Genomic DNA, 17,697 nt, shown 5'->3' with positions numbered 1-17,697 from the left:
CCAGAAAAAGGCAGAAAAAGCGGGAGAAAAAGAAACGAAAATCTTTGTCTTAAGGGATCTGGAATGAGCGTTTTGAGCGTTTCGACAGTATTTTTTGTGGGACATGAGAGCACATCAGACGTATCGAATTGCATTCTGAATACGAAGAATGTCTTTCTGATATCAAATAATTTTCATTTTTGAAATTCACGGTATAATACAAATTTTATGACAAATTATAAAAAGTTGATATTTGGCACTAATGTCCCACAATAAATACTGTCCAAACGTTCATACCCCTTCCCTTAAGATGTGAGTTTACACTGGCAAACTTTATTTTACTCATGGAAATCACATATGTATTAACTTTATTACAGATCCGCCTGAATCAATCGCATCGTTCACATACGACCGGCGTGACATAACAAACTTGCTTTTCGACATTATGAGTAACACGTCATTTGAGGGTGTCACAGTGAGTATCATCGTGAGAGTAGTTGCATTAAAAGTTATACAACATTTTAGGGCCATAAGTATTGGAATATTTTGGAGTCCGGTAAACCACAAGTTGAGTATTTGGGTAAACCGGTAACAAATCGAGATTTGGGGTAATACTATCTAAAATCTATTCTATGCATGGAACATAGATCCATACAGGCCCGTACCCAGGATTTTTTTTGGGGGTGGCGGGTGCTGATTTTGAAAAAGTGGACTTTTTTCCGGGGGGGGGATTTTGTAAAAACTTTCTTCCCCAAATTTGAACTTTGAATTTTTGACCAAAAAAGCGTTAAAAACCTGATTTTTTCTTAAATTTTGGGACTTTTTGTATACTTTTGCAAATTTGGGGAGGTGCGATCGCACCCCCGCACCCCCCTGCGTACGGGCCTGGATCCATACGTACACCACAAATACATTCAATCCCCTATAGTGTAAAATGGCAATTACTGAGCTAGACCGGTTGACCAGTGAACAATCTATATCTTATTCATTACCTTTAGGGAGGAATCAAATTTACTGATACTGGTGACAGACTTGGTCCGATGCTGGTTGAACAAAATCAAGGTAAAGTATCGTGCTTATTACGAACTTAATTTAATTTTTAGAAATCCATACAAATGTATTTTACACATCTAGCTTAATACTCTTTTTTATTGTTCTACAGATGGTGTAGAAAGAGCGGTGGCGATATACGATCCTGCTCGACCTGCAGGAGAGGAATTTTATTTTACTAATGACCCTGCTGTCGTATGGCAAGGTGAATATAGGAACATGTGGGTGGGAGTGTGCGTTTGTAATAAATATTGCATAGTACCGAATCAGAGAGCTTCAGACGATACTACATACATCTGATTCCATACTATCTTACTGGGGATACACACACGGTTTTTTCCAGCAAAGTGGGGATATTCCACACATGTATAGCAACATATTTAATCACGGTTGAATTGTCACAGTTGGATAGCTATCACCAATTCACACGTCTTGCAAGTAGAGGTGTGGGGTGTGTTTATGTGTGTGTTCTCTTGTGGGGGGATCTGTGAAAGAAATTGTATAATTATGCGTTAGTATTCACCTGCAACTGTAGACGTTTTGTATGCAGACATATCCCTGCTGGAAGCCACCACGAGCAGTAGGCACGTAAAAAAAGCTATTTGGTGTTCGTTTTGCCAGTAGGGTCCATGCTAAACAAATCCGAGAAGTATATTGAAGTTCTTGATTGACGGTGTGTGTGAACAGTGGCTTAGTGTCATAGGGGCACGTGCCCCACAATCGATTTGAAAACTTAGAAAATCCCATAGGATGCCCTCTTCCCCAATCATGATCGATGGGTTGCTTCCCTTCCTCCTAGGATGACTCACGCTACGTCACTACCGGGGAATATAAGTAGTTTGATAATATAATAAGTTTGGAACACATGGTTTTTCTATGCGTGTTTCTGATACTCTGCATAGGGCGGTGTGTTGTGGGTGGATAGGGGTAGATGTGGGTGTGTAGCTTGTTTGGAAAAAAGATCGAATGTTTATGTGTTATTATATTTGATTTTGGTCTGACTTTTTAACGTATAATGGGATGTAACTCATAACTTCTTTCAGGTGGCAAACCCCCTGTTGATGCATTTATAGAAGTTCGACAGATACAACGAATCAACAGAGGTCTCTATGCATTTATTGCTCTCTTGGCTTGTCTCGGAATAGTACTAGCGTTGGGATTCTTAGTGTTCAACATACTATACAGAGAAAAACAGTAAGTTGTAGCTAAAAATGAAACAATAGATATCTGACCTCAGATGTAGGTGGTCAATGACTTGCAATGAACCCTTGACCTTATCTTTCAGAACACCGTCTAGGCATATACGCTGGCGAAGTGACGTAATAAATCGGATTAACTACCCTAGCAACAGGTGAAAACAATATCGCGCTGCACTGAACAGGTTGTACTCATCACCTGTGTATGTCTGCAATCATACACAATACCGGTCTTTACAAAGATACCTATCTTACAGGTGCGAGTGATCAGCATGATATGGTTCAATGCAGAGGTACCGTGTGAACGTACCAGTGCAGCGCGGTATATTCAAAAATTGTTTTCACCTATCATACTGCAGTTACTGTCCGTTTTCCTATACACAATACACAGTGCTCTTTCCCATTGACGCGTGACCTTTACAAATAGCCCTACGTTAACAGTATGGGGATATGACTAGTTAACGTCGCTGTGTGAAAAATAACCGGCCAATATTAAAAGTACTCTTCTAAAGTTCTAGAAAATATAGTTTTTAACATGTCCTAAATTTTTAGCTAATTTAGATGTTTGGAAATATTCGTACTTTGGTGTTTTAGTTAATGTTATAGGTAATAGTACATTGCCTAGTTAACGTCGCTGTGTGAAAAATAACCGGCCAATATTAAAAGTACTCTTCTAAAATTCTAGACAATATAGTTTTGTAACATGTCCTAAATTTTTAGCTAATTTAGGTGTTTGGAGAGGGTCGTACTTTTGTGTTTTAGGAAGGACATGTAAACGACAGATAACACCGAAAATATGAAGAAATTATTTCCAAACCGTGTTAAGTCAAAAATCATTATGTTGCTCATTTTCAAGAATGCTGGTTTACAAAAAGCACGCCATTGTCTGATTTCGTGAACAAAGCCACACATAACATTGTTTCCTTTCGTTTCCTTTATAATCGGTTACCCAACTGAAGCTATGAATACCAGCTTTATTGCGATATCGCACATGAAAACAGTCACTTGTGCACAACCAGAGAAGATCCGATTTAATCAGTTGAGCTGTTTCAATGAGTGTTATCTTGGTTTAATAGCTTTTAATGGGGTTAAGTCCTGCAAAGGTCGAGATGAATTCTACTGTAGACATGACTGCATCATGTTGCTATGGTAGTTAATCCGACTATTACATAACTTTGCCAGCTTACACTCTATATATCCAATTAACAAGGTATTTAGTATGTAAATGACGTTTGACCCCAAAAAGACCGATATCCACTGGCCGAAACCAAAATGGGGCTTGTTTATGCTTTTGTCCCAGAGTTGTAATTATTTCGAAATGATCTCTAACCTCAAATATAAGCACCCAAAGCTTTATTAAGTTTATTTGATTGTTATTCGCTTCTTTTTATATAATAGAATAGTCAAGATGTCGAGTCCCAGACTGAATAACTTGATAGTGTTGGGCGGTAGTTTGGTTTATCTATCGATTATATTTCTTGGTTTGGATACAAATTTGGTGTCAAAGAAAGCATACTGTGATATGTTGACGGTGCGTAATAATTTATATATATATATCTCTTCTGTTTTGGCCGTGATTGCTTGTTCAAAGATAAGATCTTCATGTCGTACATTTTCACTCCACCTACAAAATAAAAGACATGAGTACTAATTAGACATGAATATGCAAAACATATAGATAGAGAAGTCCTGGTTGAGTTGGATTAGTTATAAATCTAATGATATGTACTGAAAGTGTAGTGTAGCTGGGATGAAAAGCCAACCATCATGTGAAAATTTTGACCTTTCGTTTTGAAGAAACTTCATCTATATCTTCAATACGAAAGGTCGCCTCGTATTATACTATGTTGTTTGTTATGTAAAAATTGAAAAGTTTTGAATGTTATCTAACTACAATAATTGCTATAGAAATACGCGCGCACTTGCTTAAACTATTGTATCCAGCGGCGTAGCTGGGATTTTTTCAAAGGGGGGCAAGCCTGTATGGGGCGGGGGCCCAAATCCACCAAATTTCCCTGCACTTGGGGGGTGGGGGAGAGGGGGCGGGGCGGGGCCCAAATAGACATTTTTGCCAGGCTTATTGATAATAATCGTATGGTATTGCATATCGTATGGATTCTCCATCTCTCTGCTCCTCTTCTCCCTCTCTCTCCTCTCTTTTTCCTCTTTCTCCCTCCTTTTTCCTTGCACTAGGGGGCGGGGGCCCAAATAGGCAAATTTTGCCAGGGGGGCCCCCCCCCTGCCCCCCGGCAGCTACGCCACTGATTGTATCGATGGTCTTTTCAAATGGAAAATAATTGTGCTGTTTATGTGCCAGGAATAATAAGTATATGTTTGTAGGCTAAAAACAATAAGATAACCAAATACCTTTCCTGGTATTAAAACGATCATGATATTAATTGTTATAATTATTATTCTTTAGGTTTTCATATGGTTTTTGGCGCTTGGATTCTCCTTGAGTTATGGTGCGTTGTTTAGCAAGACTTGGCGAGTACATCGAATATTCACAAGCAAAAAGGTGTCACAACCTACCGGGGTACGTATCTTATGTTGTAGAAATAGATATGATAAGTTCAAATGAAGGTTAAAATCACAAATGGCTACAAGTAGACAACCAAAAAGGTCCTAAATATGCTTCAGCGCCAATAGTGCACTCCCCCAAAGTTCCCTTGTCTCCAAATCCCGGTAGTCATTTTGGTAGCGTGTCTGCGGGTCGATTGTGCAATTTTTTTCTTTGGAAATTTTGCAAAAGGTACGCAACCGTGGAAATATGTCGACCCACCGCCCCCAGTCATGAGCATAATAAATCCCGGGGGTTGGGTAATGCATCACTCAATATTGGGGATGGTCCATACAATCCTCCTCCCCATGTTGACTCTGCAGTATTAGCGTCATCTCCACTTCAGTCTAAGACACAGTGGCGTAGCGTGGGTCATCACATGGGGGGCACCGACCATGATGGGGGAGAGGCACCGGATCTGATTCTATGGCATTTTGTAAAATTTCAGATCGAATGGGGGCACGTGACCCTATGGCGCTACGCCACTGCTAAGACAAGTCCCGGTACAGTAGAAAATATTTTGGTCCTTTATAGCATCAAAATTATCTACTAAAAGTAAAAGTACTAAGAGTACTAAAAAATAATTTGTCCCAGTGCACATTCTGAAAGCCGGTCATCGGGACTGTGACGATTTTGCAACATGGGTGCCCGACACGTAACTGAGTCCAAATCTGTTGGAGACTGAGTCCGTAATGAGTCCATGTTCACATGAAATGAAATCGAATCTTAAGTTTTCACTGTTTTATAATCCATTATCATCAAATATTATATTTTATAATCATGTTACAGTTAGGCTTTGTTCTTCTAGTCGCTGCGGCATCCCGCAAACGATAAAAACTCAAAGCCCGCTGGGGCAAAATTCGGGAAAACACACCTAAAACGTCGAGTATTAATTATAAATGCACAGCCGGGACACGCAGTTAAACATGCAGACACACACACGTACCCACAAGAAGGAGGGAACTAAACTAGACCGATTTCTATATTATTAATATATTTGAAAGAAGTGGTCATAAATTTTGTATGAATGTGTTTTACTAGATCCAGGATCAACATCTTTATGGACAAGTTGCTTTGCTAGGAATTGTTGATGTGATCATACTAACTATTTGGGTCGGTGTTGATCCGCTCTCATACCGGGAAATGAACGGTCCACCAGCGGTAAGTTTGCATTATGATGAAATCGAACTATAGACGAATCCAAATACACGCATCCCTACACCTGACTAGCAGCCTTTAGTTGGGTCCCCGCCGACTACAATGCATCCAAAATGTGAAATGATTCGGCCTTGGTGGAAATTTTAAACTGCATTCCATCACCCGTTCTACACCTTCCGCGAAAACACAGGTAGACAAAAGATTGATTTAAGTTTACAACACAATACAGTTCCAACAGTTGTGCAAATTAAAGCCGCCTTACACCTAGCATGGAAGAAAGAGATAAGAAGGAACCACAACGAACGCATTCACTTTGTCCACTCCCTTTACCGACATTTAGTTGACATTGTTATTCATGAGGATTTACTTTGATCAATACCCCGCGTTAAATAGGTGATTGGTATTGTATTCCATGTATTTGCATGTCTTCTGGAGCGTGTGTGAAGGATGATTTGAACTAATGACCTTCCGTGCAAGCACCCTATAGACGAATCCAAATACACGCATCCCTACACCTGACTAGCAGCCTTTAGTCGGGTCCCCGCCGGCTACAATGCATCCAAAATGTGAAATGATTCGGCCTTGGCGGAAATTTTAAACTGCATTCCATCACCCTTTTACACCTTCCGCGAAAACACAGGTAGACAAAAGATTGATTTAAGTTTACAACACAATACAGTTCCAACAGTTGTGCAAATAAAAGCCGCCTTATACCTAGATAAGGTCGAGGAGGGTTAATACAATAATAGGCCTACAATAGAGATAATTCCGCAGGTAATCCCGTCGCATGTATTCATAGATGTACAAATGGATGAACAAAGGCCTATGAATAGATGCGACAGGATTACCTCTATTGTATATATTATTCTATTAACCCTCCTCGTCTTTGCATCTTCTCCAGGTGTAAGGCGGCTTTTATTTGCACAATCGGGCGCTCAATACCCCAGGTTGGTGCTAGCGGGAAACCAAAGATGGCCGACCAAATCCTGACCATGACTTGGCTCGTTGGATTCGTCTATAGGATTTTCTTTGGTGACGTGATCATCGGTCATTGATGGCCTACATCTTTTTCTTTCATTTTGCCCAATTTTTCCGAACTTTGATGACTTTTCTCTCAGAGTTGGCAGTCTTTGGCACTGAAACGAGTTAGCTAGTTACGATTATACACATATAAACTATTAAATTAAACAGGTTTTATGTACCGGACTCAACCGGAACATTGTGCATTATTTAAGAACATTTTACATCTATTTTTCATCGAAAAAGTCACCAAAATCTTACCTTATTTGCTAAAGATTAAACTCAAAAAAAAAACGGCCGATTTTGATTACCTTTTCGATGTTTTATAGGACATTTTCTACACAACACGATCAAGAAAACAGTTTGACTGTAGATCCCAAAACAAAGCTACTATACATGTTCAGAGCATCAGTGAAATTCCATAATCTTACTTATGAGTAGCGTTTGTTTGTTCGTGGATGGGTTTGTTATAATTTTTTTCCAGTAATGATTTTGCCAAGCATCGATCGCGGTAAATGGATCATACATGAAAGTAAGTACCATTGATAGCTTTTCTTTTCATGCGTCAATAGATAAGCGGATTAAAACTTGGCCGATCGAAGTCGTTGTGGTTCCTTCTCATCTCTTTCTTCCATGCACCTAGATAAGGTCGAGGAGGGTTAATAGAATAATACAATGGAGATAATTCCACAGGTAATCCCGTCGCATGTATTCACAGATGTACAAATGGATGAACAAAAGGACTGTTTGAATAGATGCGTCATGGTTACCTCTATTGTATATATTATTATATTAACCCTCCTCGTCTTTGCATCTTCTCCAGGTGTTAGGCGGCTTTTATTTGCACAATCGGGCGCTCAATACCCCAGGTTGGTGCTAGCGGGAAACCAAAGATGGCCGACCAAATCCTGACCATGACTTGGCTCGTTGGATTCGTCTATACTGCTCTGATGCCATTCTCCGGGTCAAATACAATATGCAGAAATCAACTTCATTTTTTTTCATAATGATCAATAATTTACAGGAAAGCCCAGACAATGAGGACGTCCTATTGATACCAGTCCACATAAGTTGTACATCAAATGCACAGTCTTACTTTCTTGGTGTGGTGTTGGTTATCAAAGGTTTACTGTTGGTTTTTGGCGCGTTCCTTGCCTGGGAAACGAGACACGTGCTTTATCCAGGACTGAATGACTCCAAATGGATCGGTGAGTGTATTGCAACAACAAAACATCGCAATTTTTCAAACAAGTTTTATAGAAAATACATGATAGCAGATATATATAGGTATGTCGGTAAATATAGCTATTAATAAACATATTCATTTGTCTGCAAAGACGGCAAATACATTAGAAGCTATTTGAGCAGTTTAAAGCCTTAAATGTACGATCTTATAATATGAAATTGGTTAATTTTTTTCAAACCTGATTTTTTTGCATATTTGTAATGTTTACACATGTCCCAACTTGCACCTAAATGGAATCGGCCAAATTTGTTGTATTTGTAGGTCAACAGAGCAAAGTTCGACATATTATCATAATTAAAAAAATTATGATAATATGTCCTCCCATAGAACTGCATGTTAAAATGTCCAAAATAACTAGTGGGGTTGCATTCACTTAACCTTGTTATTTCAACTTAAAATGGACAGCAACCCTTCCCGGCCGTTATTACTAATTATTATTTCAACATTTTTAATAAAGAATAACAAAATTAAAATTGGACGGACATCGTACATTAAGGCTTTAAGTGCCAGTCAAATTTAGGCATATAAACGATTCTAAGACGACGACAATGCTATAAGCAAAGTCGGCAGTTTGACTGGATTTTTTCTCCACAAAGTAGACTAGACGAGCCAGAACTATAAAATCATTTCTACTGTGATCATGAACATGAAGGAGTCAGAACATTACCCTTATGAACTCCAACAATTGGTTTGTATTGTTCCTTGAACACGAAGGATGCGGACATATGCTTCACCTTAGTACTACATAAGACAATGCAAGACACAATTACGGTAATATAATGGGAGGATCAGAATAAACGATTCAAGTCCAAGAGATTGTCGGCTACACGTGGATACTTATCTGTGAAAATGCCCGACCCGCTATATACAGCGACCCCTTTCACTTGATCGCTTGGCTTGGCTGAAGTTTCGTTGGCATGATCTCCTCGACTTCAGCTGTCAATCCCTAAATAAAGTTGCAATGCTTCAATTCAACTGTAGCTAAACTGTAAAGCACGAATGTCTTTTAGTGAGCGAGAACTTCCGCATCACAGGAACGTTTCCAATTACGACAATGGCGTCCAACAGGGAAATGTTCTGACTCCTTTCCTGTTCATCATAGTTGAAGATTATATCTTTTTTGTTCATCATTCACATTTGTTCCATTTATCATTTTTATCACAGGTATGAGTGTCTACACTGTAGTGATAGTATCATTTACCGGACTACCTGTACAGTTTTTTGTAGCAGATCCTAACGCTAATTTTGCTCTGATATCAATCTTTATTTTGTTTTCGACAACAATGACATTGTGCCTCGTTTTCGTACCAAAGGTAAGCATCTGCTTTAAGATAATGTTGACCAAATGCCAATGAAGGGGAACAATTAATTCGCCACCATGAATGACACAAAATGTACAATATCAAGGTTATTGAACATACGAAGGAAAGCCTGACTAATATGATCTATTTTGTTTTAAGAAGTCATTATAAGCTATTATAAGACTAATATAATAAAGCAACAGTAAATTGTGAAAATTTGACATCATTCATAATGTACGGTTCAGATTGTCCATTGGAATGCGCGTGAGATCAGCCGTATAAAAAGAGATTGCGATTTACATCGTTGATACAAACGAAAGCAGAAACGCATGGAGGACGTTGAAATTGGCAGTTTTGGACGTCGTCACGCAGTTCATGCAACGTGACTAATTTTCCCCACGAAAAGGTATCATTTTGAAAATAACGTCATGATTAAAAGCATAAAGTGGTCCTTATCTACCGAAAGAGTTATTTTTTGGCAACCATTATTTGGGACGTAGTGAAATACAATAAAATGTTAACCCTGGTTTATAGTTATAATCAAAAACATTCTGTATTGAAGTAGACATAACTTTAGACCACACTGACCAGGAAAGTGTAAACTGGTTTTACATGTTGTTTGTTGCCCATCACCATGATCACAGATTCTGATGAGAAATGAAGTCCATAAGGCCCGTGCGAGCGTGCATTTCAATACCAAGAGCCCTGTGGGAAAAGGAAAGACGGAAGAGAACCAGGTACTCTTTTATTGTATTATAGTAAAGCGGGTACTCAAGAAGAGGCCAGTAAAAACGGAACATAATTTATGATACAGAGACCGGGAACAGAGACTGTTTCGTGGTTCTAGTGTGAGCAGAACTTTCCCATCACAGGAAACCTTAAGGCTCTTTGTGAATTTCTTGAAGTTCGTTGGCTTTATTTTTTACCAAAGATTGCGATAGCTAGGGACACTCGTAAATTGATGAATTTAAAGAAAATTTTCTTTCTTTCTTTCTTTCTTTCTTTCTTTCTTTCGTTCGTGAACACAACACACAATTTGTGTAATTATATTTTAACTTCCACAGAATGTAGCACCTCAAGATGAGTTTGATGACGAACCAACCATTGCTGTCGAAGTATCTCAAATCGAGTTAGATGACAAACCAGCAAATACTGTTGAATTCACCAAGAATAGCTCAAAAACACTATAAATAACGTAGCCTATCAAAAATATCTACGAAGGGTATAAGTACGAATGTAACGTATTAAGGTGGTACTACGCCCCTTGATAAATTTGTGACTATTTTTGCATTTTTCTCAAAAACTAATAATACACTGGAAACAAAAGTTATGTATATTATAGGGGCAAGGAATCCAGTTACTACACTGGAATTTCAGTGGCACAAAATTGGTCAGGGGTGTAGTACCACCTTATGACTTTAAATGACAAACCATTATGATATGACTTCTATTTAAGTATACTTAAAAGATAAGCCATATGACTTCTTGAACCTTTTTGGATAGAATATTATTATAATATAAATGTGTAAATACAGTTGAATTATGAAGAGCTTATTTCCAAACCGTGTTAAATCCACAACCACATGTTTCTCATTTACTTGTGTGATACAATCCCAATTACTTTGACAAGTTTGACATTAGCAACAATGAGTTGTATCATCAACAAGCCATTATTTACCACAACATGAACAATGCTGGTTAACAATATGCAGACTATTGTTCTCATTTGGGAATCAATGGCCTCACACAGTAGCTCACAGTATTGTTTATAATGTACATCCATCCACTGTTTGCTTTGTAATGGTGCATCCAACTGAAATTACAATACCTATAGCATCACAACCCATTGCAATATCGCACAGGCAAATCAGAAGCATGTGTTTGTGGACTTTTAAGTCCACAAACACATGCTTCTGATTAAAACACGGTTTGGAAATAAGCTCTTCATATACAGAAAGGTGGTGGTATATACCTCAATGAAACATATTGTTGCATATTGTTGATTGACTATCTGTCTACGACTGGTTTGTTTCTTCATACAAAGGTAAACGAATAAATGTACATTTCGACGAAAATATGATTCTGTTAACAAAAATCTTATCAATTGATAAGATGGCGCTAGGCCGGTATTGACATTGTTGACACAGACGATCCCAACAAGTCTTTATAGTTGATTATAACTCGTAACTTGTTGAGGCCAAAAATAAAAAGGGAAAGAAGTTGTGTTGCCCTCAGCGTCCGACTCTAAATCTGACAATTCAGGGCCGCAATTTTTTTTCTCAATCTCAACTTGGTCCTTCGTATATGTTTCATTTTATGGAATTAATTCGTGTTCTTCTGTGAACCAAAACATTAATTTACAAAGAAAATAATGATGAAGTTCTTGGGTATGTATACATAAAGATTATAATATACAGTCATGGACAAAAGTTTGGAATATTTTTATTTTTGTATCAAATGCAGTTTACAATCATATTAGGAACAGGTTTATTGTTCTGGAGTAGTGCTCAGTTGAATTTAATTGAAAGATACAAAAGTCCTTTGATGTTTACATCACACAGTTTGTCAATTAAACAAAGAATTGCCTAAGGAAGCGCATTACAATGGAAGGATCACACAATCGCAACACTTTTTAGCGGTCTCTTTGTATCACAAAATGAGATTAAAGACACAAATGTTATTGTTTAAACAAACACCTGTGACATGTTCAGATAAGTCTCTTGCTTGAGAAAACACAACTCAATATTTGGTGTACCAACCCCTTGCCAGCTCAAGGTCATATACGCGACGTGACATTCCCTCGACCAGGTTTACCAAGGTTCCTTGTGGAATATATCGCCAGCAAGCAATTAGGGCGTGTCTAAGTTCCTGCAGGGTGATTGGTTGGTTTACTTCTGCCCATAAGTTCTCTATAGGGTTCATACCCGGGCTCAAAGCCGACCAGTCCAGGTGTTCTACATTTTCATTTTCAAGGAATTCCCTCGCGCGTAGGGCTCTGTGCGCCGTGGTGTTGTCATCTTGGATCACGAAATTGTTCCCGAAGTCTCTTCTTGCAAACGGAAGTATAACTGTATCAAGAACATGCAGGTATTGGTCCTGATTTTTCATGTGTCCTTCTAGCATGTAGAGGTGTGAATTCGACCTACTGTGAAATGCTCCCCATACTGTGATTCCACCACCATCTCCCTGGACTCTAGGCAGGATACAATCCTCAAGCAGAGTGAGGGAAGGAGCGCCCTCTGCCTCCCTAGCTCAGTTGCAGAGCATGCCATCTTTAGGGCGGATGAAACCAGCAGGTTCAACGGCCAGTATGTTCAAATGTCTTGGCCATTTGTTAACGATGTAGACAGTACAGCCAGCGACGAAATCATGATGACATATTGCTCCGTTCTTTCTTCTCTATAGTTACTCATATCATGGTGTTCATGGCATTTGTTAGGTTAGGTTTAATACCAGGTTTTTCAAGAGCACATGTGAGTTATGTTCGTTCCGGCCGGAAATTATCCTTAAACTGCTGGAGAACAGTGTAGTAAGATCGGGTGCTGTTTTTCTGGTAGGGCTAGTTCAGTTCCAATGTTTCTTGCGATGAACATCAAGCTCCATCTTCATTTTCTTGAGTATTCTACGAGGTTAAGGGCGGTAGTGATTCTCTTCATATTGGAGTAGCCTATCTCAATGGCTCCGAAGTTTTCATCGTGGGCCACAAAGAGCGGAAGAGGAAGATTTACTTCTCAACGGTCATTAGGCTGGTGTTGAACATTTCATCATTGGTCAACCTTCCAACACTGGCCAACATGTTCCGGATCAGGGGCGAACTACTGCATATTGGTAGATCTCGGCTGCTGTGTGTCCAGAAATAAGCTAAAACAGGGCTGATCACCAGTAAAGCTGTTGGGACTGGACCAAAATAATTCCTAGCAAATTCTATGATTACGAAAACTACATACAAATCTTCAAAAATACCGAGGGTAGATGAGCGGCAGTCTACTGTTGACGGACCAGCGGGAACTCGGCACACCATCACGAACTGATGTTGGCCCTGATTATTGTCGCCTGTCTACCTTCAAACCTCTTGTAATATCTACTTATAATGTCCGTACTGTAAATCAACAAGGGAAAATCCATCAGCTATTCATGGGTTTTGCTGATGCAGGTATTGACATTGCCGGAATTCAAGAACATCGTCTCATTACACCAAGCCCAACTGATGAACTGGATTTTAATATTCACTTCTGCTACCAAGCAAAGGCACGGAGGAGTGGGTCTGTTCATATCCAAACACATTCACAGCCTGCCAACTGAGTGCTCAACATCTTCTGACAAGGAGGAATTCTATTCATCTCTATCTGACCACCTGGATGGTATGAAAAGGCACAACATCCATCTCATCCTCGGCGATTTTAATGCCGGTATAGGAACAGATAGTCGTCTTTCCCATCCTTGGGTCATTGGTCCATACTGCTACCTTGATTAAACCAATGACAATGGTGAGCGTCTGGACAACACTTGCCAGGAGTACAATCTCAAACCGTCCCAGATGAAATTCCTCCAACCCAGGAACCGTCTTTGGACTTGGACCCATCCAGCTGGATCAACCCATGCAAAGTTAGATCACATTCTAATAAACACCAAGTTGGTAAATTCTCTCCGCAACTGTCGAGCATACAACTCAGTAGAAGTGGACTCCGATCATCGTATTGTGAGCGTCCGTCTAGCTGCCAGTCTGCGAACTAGCAAAGGGAAGAAGTTACTGGAAGAAATTACAAGATCCTGATACAAAGGAGGAATTTCAGCAGGAACTATCAAACAGGTTCCAGATCTTGAGCATGGATGACGCCACACCAATCTCTGATAGGTATGAGACCTTTGAAACAGCGGTTCGTGAAGTTACTGAGAAAGTTATTAGAAAGCAAGAGCCATGCGGACTGCCAAGTTGGGTATCAGATGCAACCAACAGACTTAAACTTGAAAGGGATGAGGCCAAAAAGCGGTACTCCATTTCAAAGTCTCGTCAATCTAGAGAAAGATGGAGGAACTTGAACACCAGCATTAACAACTCTTATAAATCTGATGAGCTAATTGCTACCCTCCATAAGCAGATGGAAGACCTGAAACTGGCCGACGGGATGGGGAATTACACCACCACCTTGAAAATCATACACTCGCTTGCTGGGAAGAACTCAAGGAAAGTGGTGAAAGTCAAAAAGAGGGATGGATCTGCCCCAACCAGTGATCATGAACTGCTTGAAGAATAGAAGGAACATTTGAGCTCACTCCTCACTCCTTAACAACGACAGTGGTACAGCAGCTTCAGAACTCCTGCACCAGCTGTTGAAGATCTTCCTATTATCACTGAGCCCCCAACTCGTGAAGAAGTAGTCGAAGCAATAGCAGCCATGTAGACCAACAAGGCAGCAGCATTGGACTGTGCTATAACTGCTGAAGCACTTCAGGATGAGGGATAACATGATTGATATGATTCTCAAATTCTGTATAGAAGTATTCGCAACGCTGACACCGTCACATCAATGGGTCACAAATGTAATCATTCCTCTACCAAAGAAAGGCGACCTCTCTCATAACAAACTACCGTGGTAATTCGCTTATGTCCATTGCCGCAAAAGTGTACAACAAGATCCTCCTGAACAGGATCCGACAGGATGAGAAGCAACCAGGTTGGCTTTAGATCAGGTCGCAGCTGTGCTCAGCAAATACATATTTTGAGGAGGATCCTGGAAGGCTTCAAGGAGTACCAACTTCTCTTTGTGGACTTCAAAAAAGCCTTCGACTCCATCAACAGGTCCGTCATGTTTTCAGTGCTGCGGCATTATGGAATACCAAAAGGTTGTGCTCAATGCCATCCAGGTGCTCTACAAGGACTCCAATAGTGCAGTTATGGTAGATGCCGGGGGTAGATGGAAGTATCTCTGAGCCTTTCCAAGAAACAACTGGAGTGCTTCAGGCCTGGTGATGTGTTGGCACCATTCCTGTTCATTATCCTGGTAGACTACCTTCTCAAGAAATCAACTTCTGTAATTGACACTGGAATTGTTACCTACCCACGTCGGTCAAGCAGGTATCTTGCTAGGATGCTGAATGACCTGGATTTTGCTGATGATATTGCCCTGTTGGAATCTTCCATCCGGGCCCAGTCACAGCTTAATAGGACTGCAACTGCAGCAGCAGATCTAGGCCTTGACATTAGCGCACCTAAGATAGAATATATGACTGCAAACTGTAACGCCCAAACAGCACTTGAAGTCTATGGTAGTACCATCAACCATGTCACAGACTTCAAGAACTTGGGTTCCAAGATGGGCTCTAGTGTTGGACTGTACTAGCCTGGGCAGCTTTCTGGAAACTGGAACGCCTTTGGAGAAGCCCATCCCTGCCAATCGAAATAAAAATCAAGCTGTTTGAGACAACTTGTGTTATTGTCTTTCTGTACGGGTGCGAGTCATGGGTAATCACCAAGGACATGGAAAACAAGATCAATGCCTTCGCAACATCTTGCTACAGAGTCATGTTAAACATCAAATATGTGGATCGGATTCCAAATGAAACCATCTACAATCTGACCAACACCACTCCATTGGTTGCCAGAGTCAAGATTCACAGTCATCTCTGCATCTTGAAGACGATGAGCCTGTGAAAGAATATGCCCTTTATATTCCACCACATGGGAAGAGGAAACCGGGACTACCGCGCACACTGTGTACTTACAGTATGTCCAGCACCTCCTGGGATGGGAGATATAGCCGATACTGAAGGGATGCTACAGCCAACCAAAATTGTTTCGCTTGCCCAAGATCGCAATAGTTGGAGAAAGCTTGTAGTTGCCTGCTCCGCAGCCAACTGATGATGATGATGATGACTACATTTTATTCATTTTACGGGAATATTTTAACATAGCCAAACATTAGGCCTCATTAAAATATTTCAGTTCCGAAAACAAAACGGTGAACAGTTGAAAAGTCAATTGAAAAAAGTTTTTGGATAGTTGCAATCCGGGGTTGCAATATCATTTGTGAATTATTGATAATGTTCAACTGACTGACGTCAAAAGTTATTTAAGGCCTTCTTTTGAAATACTAGTAGGTAACACTAAAATAAATTCAATGCTGTGACACGACATGTAGGAAGGCCTAGGCCTACTTTTCAAATCCAATTGCTACCAAACGTGCGTCAAAGTCAAACCTGGACTGACACACTAGAAGTCAAATGTTATTTGAGATCACCTTGTAAAATTGGTTGAGTAACTGGGAAACTTCTTGGGAACAATGACTCGTGATCAATTCTTTTGTAACCACACTATAATAATGATAAGATTGTCTATGTTGGTCAAAGTTCATATAGGCCTACTGAGGTCAAATGTTATTGAAAAGAAAATGTTGCAACATGAAAATGAACAGTTCAAGTTTAATTCCATCCAAATGAGAAACTTCGTGTATTTGCCACAATTTCACCCCCCCCCCTCTCTCTCCCTTGTTGAAGAGATACGGGGATGTGCCACGGTTTTGGGGTACCTTTTCAGCGATTTTGGTATATCGATGGTGCATTTTGAGTGAAGACCAATGCGCCATTAGGCGCATTCTGGCAAGAGTTCCCATAGGACAAATTTGGGTGATCTGGGGTGTTTTTTTTGTTGAAAATTGGTATACTGATGGGTAGCAAAACCGCAAAAAAGTAGGTATAGAGAAATCAGCATCCGAAAGTCTGTGTGGCACAGGGGTGGGGTCCAATGTCAACTCGTAAAATATTCTGCAAATGAAAATTACCATATATAAAACTATTGGATTCCAATTATTGCAACTAGATGTTTGAATGCATTATTAGTAGGCCTATGGGTATCTTCATTATAGTTTTGATGTGACATACTGCAGTTACTGTCCGTTTTCCTATACACAATACACAGTGCTCTCACCATTGACGCGTGACCTCTCCAAATAGTGTATGTTAGAAGTATAGGATATTGCCTAGTTAACGTCACTGTGTGAAAAATAACTGGCCAATATTTAAAGTATTCTTTAATTTGAAATTCTAGAGAATATTGTTTTGTAACATGTCCTAAATTTTTAGCTATTATTTAGGTGTTTGGAAATATTCGCACTTTTGTGTTTTAGGAAGGATATGTAAACGACAGATAACACCAAAAAATATAAAGAAATTATTTCCAAACCATGTTAA

At 39.7% G+C, this 17,697-nt stretch overlaps 1 protein-coding gene across 1 annotated transcript; it reads left to right on the top strand.

Annotated features, from left to right (window-relative positions):
• Nucleotides 1-362: 362 nt before the first annotated feature.
• LOC140138069 (gamma-aminobutyric acid type B receptor subunit 2-like) lies at nucleotides 363-10,874 on the top strand. The gene is made up of 11 exons (XM_072159915.1): nucleotides 363-454; nucleotides 978-1,041; nucleotides 1,142-1,234; nucleotides 2,073-2,223; nucleotides 3,624-3,756; nucleotides 4,648-4,761; nucleotides 5,827-5,946; nucleotides 7,988-8,171; nucleotides 9,374-9,522; nucleotides 10,155-10,247; nucleotides 10,575-10,874. Exons 1-11 carry the CDS (start codon nucleotides 425-427, stop codon nucleotides 10,698-10,700), a joined length of 1,257 nt encoding a protein of 418 aa, XP_072016016.1. The 5' UTR covers nucleotides 363-424; the 3' UTR covers nucleotides 10,701-10,874.
• Nucleotides 10,875-17,697: the final 6,823 nt, after the last annotated feature.

The sequence above is a fragment of the Amphiura filiformis genome, chromosome 17 (assembly GCF_039555335.1).
Source record: "Amphiura filiformis chromosome 17, Afil_fr2py, whole genome shotgun sequence".
Taxonomy (NCBI): domain Eukaryota; kingdom Metazoa; phylum Echinodermata; class Ophiuroidea; order Amphilepidida; family Amphiuridae; genus Amphiura; species Amphiura filiformis.
Note: the sequence above shows the minus strand (reverse complement) of the source record. Positions and strands in the feature narration are given on the sequence as shown.